We start from the raw sequence: 20,859 nt of genomic DNA, 5'->3' as shown, positions 1-20,859 counted from the left end.
CAGAAAGCAGTTTGGATTACTAAGGACATGGATACCAAGCCTGGTTTGGGAAGTCCTTGAGCTACTAACAGTGCGAGGCTGGGCAAGTGAAGCACCATGTTTGCTTGTTCAGTTCTTATTACCTCTTCCTAAACATCTACTTTTGCCTACCGTTGAGCATAGGGTTAGATATCCATTTCACCTGACCTAAATGGTACCAGATGAAGTGAATACAAAGGCGGTGACCTCTTCTTTCTAATGAAAGAGATGACAATACTCAGTGCTTTGAAAATGATGGGATTCTTACATGGATGTTTTTTGGTTTTGTTTGTTTTGGTTTTGTTTTTTTCCTCTGAGTGCATGACTGTTCATTTGTGATCTGCTATTAAGCTTAGCTTATAGAAACATGAAGGAGAATTTCACTTTTAGATTTGAAAACTAATTTTTTCCAAAATAAAACTTTCCATATGTTATTTTGAAACGTGTAATTATATACCAAAAGTCTTGAAGGGAGAACTATATTTATTCATGACTCATTAGTCTAAAAACTTTTAGACTAATTTTTAAAGTTGGTGCAGGCAGAATTGTAGCTGCATTGTTAGAATATCCTGTCAATACACACAAAAAAAAATCTGTCATGAGATTAGTCTAGGCAAGCTTAATATTATACAGGATTGAAGCTGTCAGCGATAAACCTCCTAGGAAGATCTTTCTGCGTTGTACTCCAAGTGTTATAAAAAGGTTAAATTCTTCTCCCCTCCCTTCAACATTCTCTAAGGCAAGAATAAATTGCATTACTTTTAGCTTAGCTCCCTTTGCAAATTAAATGCTCATCTTCATTATTTGACACATTATCTTGGTTAATTTAACCAAATAATAGTAGATTCAGGATATTAAAATATTTATTTTAACTGTTGTGTTCTGGAGATGTAGTAATGGCACAGGTTACTGGATGTGACTGTAAAATAATGTTTGTAATATAAGTGCTCAATTTTTTAAAATTCAAATCATAATAATAAGCATCATGATTTCAATTGATTTCAATTGAACTTCTTCTATAGTATGTTCTTTTGACAGTGTTTTATTTATATGAAAATTAGAGAGTTGAGGTACACGATTATCTTACGCAAGATACTAGAGGAACCTGAAACTTACTGGGTTTTGTTCGTATAGTAAGATTTAATTATTTTTTTTTAACTGGTACTTTAATTTCAAGAGAGATTACTGTACTGGGTTTATGAGAAGTGGTAAAACTGGCATTCTGACTATTGAGTGAAATGGAATTTGAACACTGCCCAAACAGTTTGCTCAATACGAATGTGTGACCACTTGTTGGCTCTTTCACCTTAAACTGCTCCAGGAGATTAGCTTGCTAGAAGTGTCTCCCCTTTCAAAACAAACAAACAGTATAGCTGCTGATTAAACAAACTCCTTTCCTCCCACTCCCCAGTGTACGTAGACCTGCTGTATGTATGTTTCACCACCCTTAGGAAGAGTTTTCAGAACAATGTGTTTTGCATTCTGTATAGTGAGTTACAGTGTGCACAGACAGGGCTGCCCTGGGTACCCTATCAGGGCCTATTCCTACATACCTTTGAGATGCTGTAGCTTTGACAAGGTCATTGATGGCTAAATGTTTTAAAGATTATCGGTTGGAGGGTTTTTGTTAGTAGCTGAGGTCAATTATAAAAAGTTAAAGTTGTTTGGTTAAAAGCAGGTCTATACCTGTGCATTCTAAGCCCTGCAGCAGTTTCAGCTACTTTAATTAGCTATTCTTATTTTTGTTAGACATGCAATTTAACCTGGCTGGTAAGAGCTCTCTTCACTTGTCAATATAATTGAATTTATCATCTTTTTAAAATTGAAAAAGATAATCTCCAGACAGGTACAAAACAGTGATTTTCCAAATATAATTATACAAAATACAAGTTAATCAGAATTCACCTTTCTGAAATATGGCCAAATGCCAAATATTGTACCTTGTATGTTTGACAACTCAGTTTTGGCATGTGCTAATTAAATGCAAGTGACACAGAGTATATCCCCTCAAGGTTAGTAAATGTGGACATTAGTAAAGTATCTTTTAAATGAAATTTCAGATTATTAAAATAATCGCATCTTATAACCTGCAGCAATTCAGAGAAATGTTTCATAGCTACAGAAAGACTCACCTTAGGTCACAGTACTATGCAGTAGAGCTATCTGGTGAAAAAAATGATCAATACTGATAGGCTATGACAGGCTTTTGGCAGCTCTAGGGCAACCTGTCTAGGCTTTGTAAAGAGGAAAAAAAAAAAAAGCTATCTGTACATTACATTGCTGCAGTCTTATTTTTTCATCTTATAGCTCTGATCTTTGTAAGTAATTAAGATACAAATTATCTCTGGAGTTTTTCAAAGACCTTCGTGTCATTCAGTATACAGCTGTTTAAAAGTTAGTTGTTACAAATATGATCTATACATCTTTGTTGCCTTATGGTGAATTTTGTTCCCCTTCAAGTTACAGCGCTTCTCCTCCATCCCACCCTTGGAACACAAACACCTCTGGTGCAGGGGGAGCACTTAGGGCTAGGGATTTTTTTTAATTCTTGATGCCACGTGCTTAGACATAAATTTCCGTAAGTACATGAGATTTTTGTCCTTAATGGTTATATAAACTGCCTGGTTACAGTGCCTCACACATATCTGCTCTCTTTGTTTTCTGTGCTCTAGCTAAACTCCAGTATCTTAAAATTTGGTATCTAATTCCATGACCCACTGATTCCTCCTAGTCCTATAGACAGTCCACGCACAAAGGTGTTGAGAATGTCTCTTAAGTGTTCAGTAACCTGTACAGTATAGGGGTGAGAAAAGCCATAAATAGGAATTGGTCTTTATCCTTTGTTTTCGATGTGGTTGTATGCTGGAATTCATTGTGCTGATACTGACAATACTGCATTTTCTTCATAACTGGTTTGGCCATGGAAGCATGCTGTTGTGGAAAGAGGCCTCCAGATAACGGTCAAAATAAACTATTTTATTTATGTCCTTAATCTGTGCAATCAGAAAAGGTTTTGTCCTGGAGACAATATACATAACTTCTAGGTAAATGATCTCTTTTCCTTGTATAGTTTTACGCTTCACTAGTTACTCACCTGCCACTTAGCTATAGAATACTCTTTGTTCAAAAAGAATCAGAGAAAGCTGTGGACTGTTGTGTGACTTGTGGTGACTGGACCCAGAAAAGAGTCTGCAGCTGCACGAGTCTTGTTTGTCTATGCGCCTTGTTAGCTAGAAGTGAAGTTCACAATGAAGGCTGCTGACGGGACAGCCATTTAGTACAGAGGCTAAGAATAAAGATTTGGTCCAGTCTTGTCTTAAGTTTCTTGGCTGACTAAAATGCACTTAATGTTAGTTCCTACCCATATAGAAAGGAGGTAGTTCTTTTGGATGTCTGTATAATTTGGAAAAATAAAGATAACAGTCAAGCATTTATCCTAGCCATCAACTAGTAAGTCCAGGAGTTATCGGAAAACAAAAATACTTGAAAGCATTTTGCCCAGTTTAACTATGAAAATAATCAGTGAGCTACTGAAATACCTGTGCTAAGTGATTTGTTTGTTTATTTAGAAAAAGAAAGCTGTACTCCTATGGTTTTGAATAGCAATGTAACTATTGAATCCAGGGTACAATGGATGCTATCAGAAAAGCCCCATATGGGTGCACTTTAGGTCTTTTGAATACCACAAAAGTTTAGTGACCTAGAAATGAATCAATAAAAAGCCATCCTCTATGTGACAAATTGAAGAACTGAGGGATTCTTACAGATGCATTGACTTTAACAATTCAAGATACACTGTTTGTAAAGGCTTTCTGAGACACATTTAATCCTTTGAGCACTGTAGCAGACTATGAGATGTTTTATATTTAGATCACTCTCCCATAGTTCATTTTCATGTGTTTGCTGTTATGAAAATCAATGTAAGAAGACTAAAGGAAAGGGTAATGCTAAAATGCTTCTTCACACTGAACAGCAATGTTTTTAATTTGCTAATCTGAAAACTCCTCATTGCTTTGCAAAATGAGATTTGGAAGGGTATGGCAGGGTAAAAACCTCTTCAGTCCCGTTAGAGTAGAAATAAATCTAACACTCGAATTATAATCTTGGGCAAGTCAGTGAAAGGGTTTATTTCCTGTTCCCCACCACTTCGTTCTTATACAAATAAAAATTATTCTTAACTACTACAGACTCATTCCCTCTTAGTTTAGTTACATAATCATCAATGCACAGTATGATTTCTTACATTTATCCAGCTTTATGGAGTTTCTGTGTTACGTTTGGCACATAGAACATGCTGTTTACTTCCTAATGAATAATTAATATTAAAAATGATGATCCAGAGAGACTCTCTCTGTATAGTTGCACACACACACCCAAGGTAAAAATGCTTCGATTAAATGGGATATTGGCTCATACTCCATTAAATGTGAGTTAAATCCCGTCCGTATGCAATACAGCTTGGTGTTTGTGTGCCCCAAACGATGAAGAACGTGAACTTTAACCTCTAAATGAAAATTAATAAATCAAGTTTTTTGATTTGTCAAGATGTGGTAAATAGTACAGCTAAGGATTCTTCCAGAATGCCTGACTCATGTCCCTTTTCTTCTTTTGTTCAAAGGGAGGGAGATCTAACAGTATTGCCTCCACTGACATCTGCTGCAGCGATTATATGGGAGGCTTGGTGACCTCTCAGGTAGCTCAGACATATTTTTTATTTTTTGAATAAATAGATACCATACTGTCACTTTATAAGTGGCTTTGGTTCTTAAACTGAGAGCTTCATAGATGGAAATTAGCACATAGAAGTCTATATACCGTAAACAAAGTATTATCAATTATATTACAGTAAGCAGATAAAGCAGAAATAGCTGTAAAGAGAGCTGTGGGTGGGAACCGTGTATGTTCCTGGACTCTAGTTACAAAGAAGAACTACTCCAGTTATGTTTGTGTTGTTATTTTTTTTTCTCTTGTTGAAGCAATTTAAGGGCTAGGCAGGTTTCAAATAATATGTTTAACAAATAATACTGTAATACTTCTTAAAAACTTTAGTTGGTGTCAGTTCTACTCTTTGCTTCCACAGTTGGGCGTTGGTTTTATCTCAAATGAGCCTTTCGTCTCCATCCTAGTCTCACAAGGATCAACATCCTCAAGTCATGGCACAATCTATGGAGCTGAATCACTAGGAAAACACTTCTTCAGTAACTTTATTAATCACTAAATAGAGTAAAGGAAGCTAGAGTAAACCATATAAAATATTTAATGGCTCTAAACTTTCAAGGAAATTAGTTTGTAATTCTGTAATGCTTTTAGAAATTTCACCAATCCTGGTGAAATTTTAACAGGAAATAACACTAAGCATTTGTGAATATTGTACTTTTCACAGTACTGATCTGTCCATATTCTTCCCTAGACTGTTATTTTTGAAAAGATAAATGTGCCACTTTTATGTTAATATGTTACTGGAAGTGGATCGGAAGGCTAGTATGTCGTGCCAAACAGGTTAACAGTCTCAAAGGTAAATTAAATGAATATAATCTGAGTTCTTAAATCCCTTAGACTACAAAAAGCTGCATACATCAATGGCTAGTATTAGTAGGAATAGTGTTGTAATTATTGTATTCCCTTTGGTTTATTTATACCTGTTCTTATGTAACTTTTTTTCTTTTTAGCTACAGTGTTATGATAGATTTTTCTCTGTCAGAAAATGTTGGTTTACAGTTGCTTTTAGTTAATTTCTTTTTCAAAGAGATTTCTTTTTTCATGGTTTTAATGAATGAGAAACTTTATAAAAATATTTTTACTTAACAACAAGGTCAGTAATCTTGGAAGCTGAAGGGATTATTCTGTAGAAGGAGAAGAAAGAAATGAAACAATTTTTGCCAAATTATTAGTGTATGCCTTTTAACATTTAAAAAAAAAAAAAAGAAAAAGACAAAAGGTATCTCACATACTAAATCTGAGAGTGAAATGACAAGCAAGGAAATAAATTTTGTGTTGCCAGATGTTCCGTGGAGAATAGGGAATGTTTCCAGGAGAACTCTTCCTTCCCCAGTGAATTTGAAAATTTCTGTTACAAATTTCCGTGTCTTGTTAATCTAAGCGCTGAAAGTGGCAGCGTTTGAGTATGGTATCAGGAGTATTGCAGCGAAATGCTATTTTTCTGTGATTTGCTTCTTAAGTTTCCTCATTGCTTTTAGGCTCTTTCTCCTTTTCAGATGTACACGTTCTTTCTTCATTTTCCCCTACCGCACTTTATTTGTTCTCTTTGATTGCTAAGCTCCAGAACATGCCGTTCTGGTACATATCAAAATGGTATTATCCCCATTCCCTCACCCCACTTTAGATATGAATGACAGCTTTCTCATTTTCAGCTTTTGTTTTTGATTTTATGAATTTTATTTTAATATTTTCATGTGTGATTCATAATAGGGAGGAAATTGTTTCTAAGTTACACAAACAATGGATTAGGAGTCTTGTTGGTTCCGCATAAAGAAGATCTATCTTATTGGCACGATCTAAAATTTTACTGGACGATTAATCAGGTTTTTATACTGTCAGGAATGTGTTGTGCTAGCTGTTAATATTGCTATAATTTTTTCTCTGTCTCCTAAAAGTAGAGAACATCAAAGATGGTTCAAATTTCAGAAGTTATTTACTCATTCACTTCCCCCATAGTTTTGAGTTATGCTAAACTTAATTGTATGAAGCTCATTAAGACTTTCTGATTCTGGCAATTTCTGATAGTTAACTTGCAACAAAGAGATGCTGAAGGAAATGTTTGCCTTCCTGGAGTCAGTGGGAGTTTGTGTGTTGATTTCAGTAGGCTAGTATTCACAACGTCTGTTAACAATTATTTTCTCACCTCTTAAACTGCAAGTTCATATGTATTTTGAATGTGTTCATGTTTTTGCTCCGGATAGATTTCAAAAATGGCATTGCAAATGGTTTTTCAGTCAATTGAATTTTTTCTGTTGAAGACTTGAATTATACAGATTTGCTGGATTTCCATTGTGTGTTGCCTATTTTTGTAGTTCTTAAAGTTTTGAAAGAAATACTGATGTAAGAATGTCTCTATAGGAAGTGTTAGCTTCAGTTTTAGCATATTTAATATGACCACATTTTGAAAAACATCAATTTATAGATATTTTAAGAAGTTGATTAATACTTTAAGCATAAAGAATATAAAGATAACACAGGTCTAAGAAATGAACAAAACCGCTTCCCATTGAACCATGATTTTGGTAAATCAATCTTGGTTGATACTACGGGAAAACTTGTTATGAAGATAGCACTATTCCTGTATCCCATCCGTATTGTAGAATCAACTAAACGATTAAGAACTATATCTCTGGCTTGAAAAATTAGGAATCAAGCATTATTTTAAAAATTTCAGATTCATATTTTACCTACTACGTCAGTTCTACATTACATGTTCTAGGAGGTAGACCAAAAGAGGGCTTTTATAGTGTTGTGAAAATAGAGGCTGGTGTTCTATCTAATAAAAAAAAAGAAAAATCCCAACCATTTTTGTTTCCACAGAGGAAGATAAATATGGTGTTTACTCCAATTTGTTGTTCAAGTATTTTCTCGCGGAGGGAGTTGTCTGTGGACACGACCTGTTTGTTGCTTCTGCTATGGAGCCTCCTGACAACATCTTAAAGGTAAAGACTCATAGCTTTTGACTAATAAAGTGCTAATTTCTTGATGAATTTAAATACATTTTAAAGTGTATATATTATATTTTAACAAATGAATTAGTCTTGGTGATCCACAAGAATATGTTGGGAAGTGCAGGAGTCTTTACACTAGCCAGATTTGGGAATTAAATTTAGCTTGCTAGCCTGCCTCTATAAACAATGAAGTAAGATCTTCTCAAGGATCAGTCTAGGGGCCTACTTATCCTTCATTTAGATCGTGGAAGAAACACAGACTAACTGGCTAAACTGAACGGTTTGTATAAACCCAACTGTTTACAGTTTCCACCTACCTATCACAAAAAGAAGTTAAGCTGCTTCCAATATATTAGGGAGGGTGGGGAAACAGCGTACAATCTGTGTGGATATTTCTTGTAGAAAAGAGAGAGTAGTATTTAACATCTTTAAGTACATCTTCCTTTATGCATGCTTTTTATTCTGACTGTCTTTTTTCTACCAGGAAATATGGTCAGTCTTGCATCAGGTCACATAGAAAGGTTCCTTGCAAACTTTCGTGAACTCTTAATGAAGCACTGATATTTTCCATTATCAGAAAATTATATAAGGGAAAAAAATCCAGTCAATATTGTAAAAAAAAAAAATATGATTTTCTGGTTGCTTCTGCATCAAGGGTCATATGACTGTTTTCTTAAGAATCTTCAAAGACTATTTCTGGTCAAAATTACTCCTTTTCTCGTTCTTTACCTAGTGATGGTAGTTTTTGTGCTTCATCTGTTCATTATGTTCTTCAGTATTCATGAAAAAATATATTCTTAATGAAATTATATGCTTGTGGTTAGAAAAATCTATTTTTTTTATGTTCTTGAACCTAAAAATTTCATTCTTAAATGAATACTTATTATCATTTGTTCTTGTCTTTTATAGTATAACCTAAACAAATAGGCTAGAATTTTACTGTGAATTATGAATTGCATAAGAATTTGTGCTTTTTATAATAATAGTTGTTTTTAAATAATTGATAATCAAGTCATTGACTGACTGACCATACAATATGTGGTCATTGCATTTGTTGTTCTCATTAAAATTAAATTAGTCAAATGAATATTTCTATTGCATTGTATTAAAATGTCTTAAAATAGACTAGCTCACATGCATTTTATTCTTCTTTCATTCACCTTGAAATTAATCTTTCATAGCATATCACATTTTTCCTAGTTCCTGTTTATTATGCTTTTGCTAGTCAACAGACGTTGTTACATACCTCCATCCTTCTTGTACCAGTTTGAGTTTCTGGTCAGTTAGTCTGATGCCGTTTAGTGAGCTCAGTTGTCTGATTTTTGGAGTAAGTTTTCCTTATTTCCTTATTTCACTAGGTAATAATACTGCATTCCTTTCTTGTAACTCCATAATGGTGTTACTAAAAGTGATTATAAAAGGATAGACAATGTTATTACAGGGAAGTTCAGGGAAATGTAATATTGTCTTGTTTTCTTTCTCCGTTTGTGTGTTTACATATCCAACAGTATTGTCTATGCTTTTCTACTCTTACCTTGACTGTTCAACCCTTCCTTTGCTTACAGCGAGGCACAATAGAGTTGATTTCTCTGATTTGTATTGCTGTCTTGAAACTGCTTCAGTGAAGTAACCCTGTAATACATTAGGCATCAATCTAGAAAATTATGTGCTTTCACACTTGGCAGGCTTAGGCACTTCTTGAAAAGCTAGTATGTATTGCCTAAAAAGGTGATATTGCAACACCTGGAAAAGTTGATCTAAGACTGGCATTGGCCACAGTTAGGTCTCCAAATCATAGAAGCAGTTTTCCCTAAGACTGCTTTAATTGACCTTTAAAGGAGAAGACCTTCAGGTGCTTCAAGAAGTTCTCTTCTATTGTAAAAGTGAAGTTCAAGTCAGGTTTTTAAGGCAACATATCTGACTGTTGAATAACATTGCATTTCATTTAGTGAGATTAGTAATTAATTTATTTTCAGTATCTGAATGGACTATATTCTTTGCTGGAAAGGCAACATGAATTTGATACATATCAACCTGAATTATGTACTTTGTGCTTGTTTTTTATTTTATAACATTCAGGTATGCATTCAGTGTATTCTATAGCTAGTTTTCTAATGAACTATTTTACACAGAGACAGTTCTTTATCCACCTTATGTCTTTATTGTGTGGTCACTCTATTTATAATTCTCTGCTGAGATGCCATAATTTCCCTATTCTAATTTTATGATGTGATTTGAAGTTTCTTGAACCTATAACCAAGACAAATATTGCTGGTAGTAGGAAGGGGAAAAGACATTCTTATAGACCATAATTATCTTGAAATTGTGTATAACTAAAAGACAAGCAGAGGATAAAAAGCCCTGATCAGCTGCCTAAGATATATTATATTACCACCCACCAATTTATCCATCATCCTTTGAAAACATATTCATGCCTTTTGTAGTCAAAGCTCCTTCAGGAAATTGGCATTAAGACGTAATGCAGAAAAATTATACACCTCTGGTAAAACCTACAGAACTATATACATGCTGTTTTTAGAAAGTATTTTAAACATTTGAGGGCATTTTCTGTTCAATCTATATTCTTCAGCAAAAGATAACTTTTTACTATAAGGGCATAAATGGTGGGAATAGGGTACCGTAAAAGAAATAGCATGGTATAATTCTGTGATAGATCATAAAACTGATTGCATAGGTAAATGGAAAACAAGTTCAATAATAATATTTCCTTCAGTCATTTTATATCTTAACGTTCCATTTTCAGTACAAAACCTTGTTAAGTTTAGACTGCAAATTATGAAAAGCTGTTATGTACTCAAGCTGAAAAACAAAGGGAAACTAATAAACAAAGGCTTTTTTTCTTGTATCATTTTCCTTAGTTTCATTGGGTTAAGTGTCTATATTATTTTTAAAAAAAATTTAGCACTCTAAAATTAATGCCAACTATTTTGAAGTTGTATATGGTGTGTTTTTGAGAATGGAACACAAATTTGAGGATATACTTATTAGAAGAATATGGCACAAGAATACAAATAAGAATAAGGATATGGCATGAAACTTCAACAGGGGAGGTTCAGGCTGGGTGTTAGGAAAAAGTTCTTCACTGGGAGGGTGGTCGGGCACTGGAATGGGCTCCTCGGGGAAGTAGTCACGACACTGAGCCTGCTGGAGTTCAAGATAACGTTCAGACAACACTCTTGGACATATGGTTTGACTTTTTGGGTGGTCCTGTGTGGACCCAGGAATTAGACTCAAATTTATGAAAGTTTTTTTTTTAAAAAAAAAAAACTACTGAACTGAAAAGTTCACTAAAACAAGAAAAGGAAAAGTATATTTTAAATATGTCATTTTGCTTAAGCCTGTTTGGTAAGCCTGAAAAAAGTTCTGTCTCTGACAAGTTGGTTATACTGACCTGACCTGAAGAACATAAAATGCACACTTAACTCTTTTCTCAAGGAAAAGATGAATGCAGAAAGAACTAAGCAAAATGTATTTTTGTTATTTCCAGTGTCATTTAAGAAACAAATGTGCAAAAAAAATATATATTACAACTAATATAATTAAAATAATTTTCTGCATTACAACAACATTGTTATAAACTTGACACAAAAGTTATAAGGGTGTGAAAGGGTATACTGGGAAAAAAAAATCACTTCTGTTAAAAAGAATTAAATCCTTTTAAGCAGTATGCACACTGAGAACTCTCTAAAGTGTAAAGCTTTGTCTTTGACAAAAGTTCAGACCAATCTAATAAAAAGATTTTCCAGAAGTAAGGAAAATCAATGTCTAGCTTCAGTTTCAGGTTTCTTCTCTACCAATCCTTGGTTGCTTATTAGGATATTTTCTTTCATGATCTTACTAATGAAATGATAAGTTTGTTTTTAAACAGAGTTCTTACATAGGCTATTAAATGTATCAGAATTTTAGAAGTAGTAGTTTTTAAAAAACAAATGTTCAGGCTTCAGTATTCAGAACTAACTATTTTACAAATCTATTTGGTAAGTTTGTAGAATTGATTTGCTCAGTTAGTGAACTGTGTCTTACAGTGTTCATCTCTAAGGGTGTTCATGAAGAATTTTGTCAGTGGTATTAAATCTTTTTAGGCTAGTGCATTATATACTGCAGTAGAGGTTACAAAATTTTGAATAAGGACACTCCCATTTTTATTTAGTATCTTCACATTAGTTTTCTTAGTGTGTCATTCTCCTTTTTGTTGCATTTATCTTTTACTTACTTTAACACTCATGAATTCATTAAGAAAATGCTGAAGAAAACGTTATCTAATATTCTCTTTCGCATTTCTGGTTTTCAGTGTTGTGAAATGTATCTGTAGTGGGAAAAAGTTGTAACAAAGAGTAGTGTATCTTTACCGTAGGGTTTACTTCTGTGTATGTGAAGTAGAGAATATATTCTCATGGTTTATAACAAAACAAAACCCTTATAGTACTTCCAGTTGCTCTGTTTTATGAAATCAAAAAGGTAAATTCTACTTTCTTCTTTCTCTTCATATAATTCTCATTGACATCTCTGGGTTGACATCCATTTGGTGCTTTTGAATGCCAAAGAAAAATGTCCGTAGAACTAACAGCCTTACCTGGAGATGGAAATAAATTGTTGTGCAAGGGCCCCCTGAAAAAAAAAAAAAATCTGTATCCAGTCATTTGTGTTCTTTAACAATAGACCTTGTCTTCACAAGTGTTTACAATCAAAATAGAATCCTCCTCCCTTTTGGGAGTAGGGCCCTTTAAACTGACATTTATATAATACATTATTGAAAAGAAAATATTTACCCTTCCTAACTTACCATCTGGTGTCCTTGAAATACTAAAAATTAACATAATGAAAAAGAGCCTCAAATTCATGTGAGTTTAAACTATTTAAATATCATTGCAATTAAAAAGCAACAGTGATTCACGTTTTTTTTTTTTTTTCCCATGTTTCTTTAGCCAAACCTGTGATATTACATTACAAGATAGTTACATAAAACCATGTGAACAGCATACTTATTGGTACAGAAATTGATAATGTTTAAAATTTTTAAGTACTATTAATTTTGCAGTTATCGAAACCCATAAGGATCAAAGGATTTTCTATAAGAGGGATTTCACATACAGCTTGGATTATGTTGCTAAATAATAGCACAGTAGTACTTCTTTAGCAATGTAAAATAGCTTAGAGAGGAGTATGATGCCTATAGTTGGTGTAATGCATTGGTAATTAAGAGGGTGTGAGGTTAAGCTTCATTAACTGCTGTGGGATTGTATCTTGGATTTTATTATCCCCTAGAGAACGTTAGAAGTGAGAGAGGTCAAACTGTTAGAATCTGATTTTGCTTAGTGCATCTGCCAAAACAAGGCAAGCAAAGTAATGTGGCAGCGAACACAGAAAGACCTGGACTGCTAGCAGATACGGATTGTACATCATTTCATTTCCTTTCCTTTCATTACACAGATAAAATATTTATTAACAAAATATTTTACTGCATGTCTGCATAAGTGTCATAAGTCTGGTTTGTAGAAGACAATATTATTATAATTGGATTGTCATTTAGTATTAGCACTTTAGAAAAACATTTTTTCAAAAATTATTTTTTCCTTTTAAAACAAGGCAACAAACTTCCTTCTGTTTTTTCATTTTTCCTTTCTACATCTCCCTCTAGATACAGATGGATGCCCCAACCAAACCACACTTAATAACTTTAGCACTTGTCTGCTTTTTTGTATTTTCATGCTGCATAGCAAAGACTTGTATTTTATTTGACCTCAAGAAATGCTGTATTTTTTTATTATTTTTTTTAAACTGTTGCACTGCTACATGCTTTGGGTTTGTTTGTTTGTTTGTTTGATGTACCTTATGAAAGATATGTCTTTTTTTTAGCCTGGGAGAATGTAACAGTTCTCAGGAGTTGACACGCTGATGCCACAAAATTGTCAGTCCCAAAGCTTTTTGAAGCTATATGATGTAGGAGCTGAGATATTTTTAAGCAAAAATAGGATAAATAGAGATTTTATGGGCTGATAAATCCACTCTCAGTTTCTTGGTCTTCTGTTTTTATAACAAGCACTTTTAGTTCCAAATTCTAGAAGTGTTTTAATAAATTTTCAAGTGTTTTAATAATCTTCTATTCTGAGATTCTGATTTTGATTCTAATAATACAAATTTATTTACTTAATCCTAAAGAGGCTCAGAATCTTCTTGGATTCAGGAATTATCAAAATGGAATTATCCTACTGTTAACTTCAGCAGAATTTTAAGTGTTTTTATATCTGGTTGATAGAGAAGTGTAGTTCTAAATCATCTATGTTTGAGTGAAACTTTTGTTTAAAAAAAAAAAAGCAGTATTGCTTTTGTTTCTTAATTTGTAATGAATCTGGGAGAAGGGGAGTTGTGATAGTATTTGAGCTAAAACTATTAAATCTTCTGCACCCAGATGTTTTGAGGAAAAGTCCAGGCTTCGTCATCTTTAAATGTCTCTCATTGAAGCCGTGTCCTCAACAGCTCTCCATGTGAGTCCATTTCAGATCCATTTTTGTGTATTTGTGACAGAAGCACCTTGTGTTCTGGGGCTGGTTTGGCTGGTCTGCTTCACCCTTTCCATAACTCTTTTATTTTGCCTTTTCTTTAAAAAGAAACCTAACAATCTGAGAAATGATTAATGCTTTGTGATTCTCGGACAATAAGAAAACTTTTCACGATACTGAAAAGTTGTGAAGTATATATCCAACCAGCCAGCCTTTATCCGTGAGAACATAACAACAGCGTCCTGAGAGCTGGAGCCTTTCTCTTGCTTAGGTACTCTGTATCACTCAGATGTGGTCAGTTTTATGAAGACCTATGTTCTTGAAACAAAGAATAGCATTTAATTTGAACAGTTGTCAGAAGAATGCATGTATGTTAGCTTTTCATCAGCATAGATGTACCTTCAAACAGTATATTTCACCTCTCTTTTATACAGTTCAGTGTAAATAGGGAAAAAAAGTAAATAGAAGCCGGGGTAATAGTGATGCAGTTACAAGGCAAATCTGGAGGGAAAGAAATGTTACTAGTTCTGTTTTTGGATCTTCGTTTAAAACATATTTATGTTACAGATAAACCCAGACCATGAATAGGATTGGAACACTTCGCCTATTCATGCTTAAGAACAATATCTCAGAAAGTGTTTAACCAAGTTAATACACCCAGCAGAGCTCAAGTGACTGGCCCTCAAAATACCAGACAGCTCCAAAGAGCAGACTGCTCTTTCCAGATTGCAGCTAGATTATGCAAGAAGCTTACTAAGAGACAAAGTTCATAACAACCTCATGCAAGAATGATTCAGGATACGTTTGCTTTAGCATAATGTATTTGTTGGCATAACAAATGATAAGGCAGTGAGACCAAGTAACCCCATTGATGTTTTAAGTCTCTGTGTATTGTATGAATTTGTTTCTTGCATGGAGACAAAAACACAGTGGCCAGAACTTGGTGCATTTTGGAGCATGCATGGTTCAACTAGGCATAGTAGTTATTGGGTAAATGCCTTTTGGGAAAGCAGCTGGGGAAATAAGAGCTGCTCTTGGTATGAGAGAGTTGTTAATGTGATCCTGGTCCTTTCTGTAGGGCAGCAAGGGACAAGACAGCATAAAATGGAATTGAGCTGACACACATGCTGCCACTGTACTGAGTCAGGGGATTCTTAAGTTGCTTTTTGTGAATTTAGTCATTTTTAGTAATTAATAATCTAGTAATTTAGTAATTTTTAAATGGTAGAAGTTTTTTATTATGTCAGAATAAAATATCCTTTATTAAGTTACAAGTTAAATGAAGTCTATTCGAAATGAATGGAAGCCTAGGATGGTTTTCATCTCTGGCATCCGAAATCTTTATCAGCTTCAGGTGAAACCGTTTTTCCTTGATCTCTTAATCCACTGCGTTCTTAGCACAGTTATGGCATACCACAGTGGCTAATTGCATTGTACTGATGCTGTGTCTCTATGTGATTGTTTTGGACTGAGCTGCTCAGGTGTCAACAGCTAGTATTGTAGTATTTGTAACGTCTCCCATTTGGCCCCGTGCCACATAAGAAGGCTTTGTTCTGTGTTTGACTGCAAGGCAGGAGCTTTTTTCAGTGTTGCATGAGGGTATTGAAGGAACTTACACATTCTCAGTAATACTTGGAGATATATCTTATATCTTATCTATTGACCTCTATTTTATTCCAGCATAAAACACAGTCTCGGTGTGAAACCTACAAAACCATTGTCTGTAATGATACAAAAGCAAATGTACATAGCTGAGTGTCCCTGTCCCAAATTTGTCAATTATTATACAACAGTATAACAATATATAACTGATAGATATTTGGAGTGATTCAGGAGGAGGAAAATGTTAAATGCATTTAAGAAAATATCGGCACTGTATTTCTCTTCACTTACAATAAAGTGAATGGTGAAACGCACCATGTCCTGAATTTCAGCTTCGCAGATGACATGAGAGCTGCCCTGTGACAGTACAGCAGATGAGGTAGCAAGTGATTGTGTCAGTGGTGGGATCAGAAACAATGCTCAGGGAGCTGGATGGAATGTGTTTTATCCAAATAAAGGATAATATAAGTGTACAATTCAGGGAATAGATTTGAAATAATCCTGAATTTTGCACTTTATTTTTAATTGGATATTTAACATTTTACATTGGTACTTATTTTAATATTTAAGTTGTTTAGTGCTTGCTACATACATAAACACAACTCTGCTGATAGCAAGAGTTAACCACCATACTTGGAAATACAGGCTAGTTAATCAACAAGGGTTTTTTAACATACGGTTATGATTCGTTCTTTAGGAAGGAATTCTTTCAGTTGGGAAAGTAGATAATTTATTATATTCTTTGTTTCCTTAATGAAAAATGCACAATGCATAAATACTGTGCTTAATATCCACCTATTGCTTTGTCAGCAGCACAACGAAGGTGGAAAGCAGAAAGTTTGTAATAAAGCATTAACCCTAATCCAGGCCTAAGTCAAAGTTACAATTCTGTCCTCATAAGACAATTAAATCCACCTGTGTGCAATACTTTTTTAAGATAGAAATGTTTGCATTTGAAACCTTTAAAAATTCCATAATTAAATGTGTCCCTTCTGTTTGCTCCCTTGTGTTCCTAGATGTCTGCCATTACTAGATACCATGCTTGATGATTAGCAGAAGGTTCAAAATGTCCTGTTGCAGTTGTCTTCAGCTTGTGTCTGTAGGGTGTTGTAATCTGTTGAATACTTTTTAAAGATTTATAAAAGCCAGCAAAGAAAAGGGGCTTATTATCAAATACGCTTAAGTTCACTATGCAAGGAACAGACCTATTGTCAGAAATGGTTTAGGAGATCAAGTTTAAAAATAGATGGAAAAAAAGGAATGTGTATGCTGCTCAAGATGCGTAGTTTGTGTACAGTAGCGTATACAATGTTATATTTCCATTCTGCATTCTCTTATATTTGTACAATCTGTTTTACTACAACAATTACATTTTTTTTGTGTTTTTTTTTTTTCCACAATCAGTAGGATCTAGTCTTTCAGAACAGTTATTTAATAAAGTTTTGTTACAGATTTTGGAATTGTCCACTATATTAAGTGAACTGCATTAGCCAATGTACTCTTTGGATAACAATCCGTATGTAGTTGACATTCTTTCACTCTCTACTTGTAGAAACTTCCAGCGCCTTTGCTTGATGATACCCACAGAAATGAATTGAGAGAAGAAGTAACACCTGCTAAGTCTGAAGATTTTCAGGATTCTATGAAAATAGCCTGGCGCTATGAAAATTTACCAAAAATGGAGGTAAATCTTCAGTATTTCATATTTTTGCCTTTCACAGTGAAAATCAATTTGCAGAGGAAGTTCTTTTCAGCACAGGATAGTACTACAGGATTGCCTCCTGAGGGTAAATCATCATTCAGTAATATGTTTCTTGGTTACTATAGATACAGAGAGAAAAGGAATTTGAGAGTTTGCAGGAAATGTAAAATTTAATACAGACAGTAAAAATTAAAAAGTAAAAGAGACTTTTTGCCATGGAATTTTTCAATGAGTATTGTTAAGAAGAGACAACTTTTTGTAAAAGTTGGAATAATCCGGTCAGTTACAAACTTTGTCCAGATGTAGCTATATACAAATAACTTACGTAGTTTTGATCAACAGTACTTACTAGATCTCTCTAATGAAAGTACTGTGTTGAAGCAAGCTGTTGACTTGTTTATCCATGTGCATAACCACTAAAGTAAACACTTGAGATTACTGTCACTAGAACCTAATCGCTGGGCAGGGAGAATATAAGAAACAAGCCCAGTGGTCAATCATTCAAAGTTTATAGCTGTTAGTGTTCTGTGAGTAATGTGTTTCCCATGGCTGGTGATTTTCATATTTAACCTAGTGGAACAATTAACCTTTAATAAAATTACAGCATTTTTGACTGTTCAGAACAGAAAATTTGCTTTGTCTATACGTTTTAGTCTACATGTTTTACAAATTCTAGTTTAGATGTAGTCATAACTGCCTAGTAAGTTCAGTCATATTCTTAAAAAACATAATTGGAATGTGACAAAATGATCTTATAAGGCTTGGCATGTTTGGTTTTCTGTGAAATTGCACAGACATGGCTATATAGTTGTGTCAGAAAAGACTTATATATGGTGACATGCCAAATCAAACAGCCTCCAGGGTAATCATATAATCTCATCAATTTTATTATTGTGGAGCTTGCTGTGCCACTTTGAACCATCCCCAAAATAAATTGTCTGTTTTAAAATCCAACAGAATTCCTAGTACTCCAATATGGAAACTATTGTATGTTTTTAACAAATAGTGTTCTGATGTTCTAACAAAATATAAAACCAAATAATCTGCTTAGGTGTGCACTCATTCTCTATTATTCCATCCAGTAATAGATATTTTCTCTGGCATACGTAATGTATTTGTCATGGATTATTAAAATGTGATCATGGAAAGTAGAATAAAATGATCAGTCTTTGGTGAAGTATTTCCCTTTTTATCATTGCAGCTTTCTGAAAGGGATTCTGATCATTCGGAATAGTTGATGTACAATAATGTTCTGTATACATTCAATTAAAAAAAATGAACTTAAAAATAAAGTCTAGTTCTTAAGCTATCTATATCAGAAGTCCTTCAGAATATAGTAGTTAGTGGAAAAAATATTTTGAAATTGATATTTCTCCATGTTTCATAATGCAGTTATCAGAAATTTTGGTGCTGTGCCAAATTAATTTGACTGGTAAATACACTCCATGGAGGAGAACATTTGATATTGCCTTGCAGCACCACGGATGGTTTAAAGCACTTAGTAATATCATTTAATTAACAGCTTAAGTTGTGTTTTATTCTTTAAACTTTGTTTTGGCATAAAAAAATTAACATTGAATAAAATTTCAAGGTATATTTCCAAATTGATTGAACTAATTAATACATTTTCAAAAACTCCTCTCAGAGAGTTTCAAGCCTGAAAGCGAGAAACGAGCTTTGCTTTTAGCTAGAACTCTAAACATGTTAGCAGATAACTTTTCTGTTCAATGTCTGGCTTTACATGAAGTAAGAACCCTTAGGAAAAGTTGTCTGTGGAATTTTTGTTGCCTAATTCAGTTCTTATTTGTAATTAATTAAGAGATTATTGTTAATATTTCAGGTATTCACTTCCATTTTACTGGACCTCACGTAGACTAGCTAGGTAACTGAGTTTTGTTAGAGTGCATGATATGTATGTTAGCACTCTTCATAACTCTCACAGCTTCTCTTTGCATATGTGCATATACCTTGTACAACAGCAAAACACAGATGATTTATCAGAAATCTGTCAGAGTAACAGGTCTTTTTATGCTTGAAGTGCCTTTGCCAGTTTGTTACTTTCATCTGTACCAGAGGTTAATTTCGTTTAAACTTTGGAGTATATGTATAGCCTATTTTGCAATGCAAGACAGTGTGTTTTTTCTTCTTTTTTTTTTTTTTGAATGAACTGCTTATGTTCTTGGGGCAATATATAAACTGTCACAGCATGAAATCAATTTTCTGCCTTGATTCATCCTAAATCTGAGATTTCTAGCACATTAGTATTGCAATTAGAAACATTAACAGCAGACGGTAGTGTAAAAGCATGCTCTGCTCACTGACAATTTAGCGTATTTCTCCATGTGCCAAAGTGGGAATCCCGGAAAGAACAGGCTTGAGCCTACAATCCACTAATAAATTTATCAGATCAAACTTAAGAGGAATGGAAAGTCTCTGGTTCGCACTCTCCATGGTCATTCTGCTAAGGCAGATTATTCATGCTTACTTGATTCAGGTAGGCTTTTTGCAAGCTTCCCCGCTAAGCCTGGGAATGCAGTACATTGAGGCCTATTCATAGGCTTCTGACATAGCCCGAGCTTTTATTGCATGGTGTTTTATTATAGCCAAATCCTAGTCTCCACCCAGTTTGTAGGCACTGTGCTTATTCTTTTGAATCAAGAGAGGTTATCACCTACCTTAATCCATGCAGCAGGGTGGATTAAGGACACCAATGTGCCTCAGGATTCTCAAAGAGGATCCTGGAAACTTCTTGTTTCTTCTTTTTTGCTGTCTTTACTGAACTCTATTGGGCCTCAGTAAGGATTTGCATCTGAAATGGGCAACCTGGAGCTTTTCTCAATGAAGACATCAGATCAAAGTTCAGTTAGTCAAGGCCTTTCTAAAACATTAAGGGGGCTTGGAAGTACACAATAAAAAGATGAGCTCTGGCAGAGATTGCAGTAAAAACATTCTGATCTGTAATCCGGATAAAGAAGAGATTATAGGCCAAAGAACAGCCCCTGTTTAAATTGTTTTCGGAATCCTCATTTTAAATAAAGTTACTTTTACATATAAAATATTTAGAATTCAGTCTGATGGATTGATACGTTTTGTTATACTTCCTTCTTTAAATTCATTCGCTGATAAATTGGAGCACTGATTTAGGAATCCATTTTTCTGTCATTTTTTGAGTAAAAACGATCTGCCTCATATGACTAGATACATATAAGGAATTGTATTTCTTTTTTAATTAAAAGCTTTTTTTGTTTTAAAATGATGAAAAGTGTGGTATTAGTTTTGTTATTTTATTGTTTTTTGTAGGGAAGATACTGCAATATTGTTATTAGTTATGTTCTCTGCAAACTGA

The 20,859-nt window shown here is 34.0% G+C and overlaps 1 protein-coding gene across 2 annotated transcripts in view; it reads left to right on the top strand.

The window, feature by feature from the left end:
* ELP4 (elongator acetyltransferase complex subunit 4) overlaps window positions 1–20,859 on the top strand; it is a 140,565-nt gene that overhangs the window by 7,483 nt on the left and 112,223 nt on the right. Inside the window, exons 2-4 of one of the 2 annotated variants that reach the window (XM_066998238.1) lie at window positions 4,637–4,711; window positions 7,558–7,679; window positions 17,364–17,495. In XM_066998238.1, the coding sequence (XP_066854339.1) occupies window positions 7,653–7,679; window positions 17,364–17,495 (159 nt within the window). In that variant the 5' untranslated portion in view covers window positions 4,637–4,711; window positions 7,558–7,652. The remainder of the gene's footprint in view (window positions 1–4,636; window positions 4,712–7,557; window positions 7,680–17,363; window positions 17,496–20,859) is intronic. The other variant, XM_066998237.1, reaches the window with a different exon arrangement.

Source organism: Anser cygnoides, chromosome 5, assembly GCF_040182565.1.
Source record: "Anser cygnoides isolate HZ-2024a breed goose chromosome 5, Taihu_goose_T2T_genome, whole genome shotgun sequence".
NCBI lineage: Eukaryota > Metazoa > Chordata > Aves > Anseriformes > Anatidae > Anser > Anser cygnoides.
Note: the sequence above shows the minus strand (reverse complement) of the source record. Positions and strands in the feature narration are given on the sequence as shown.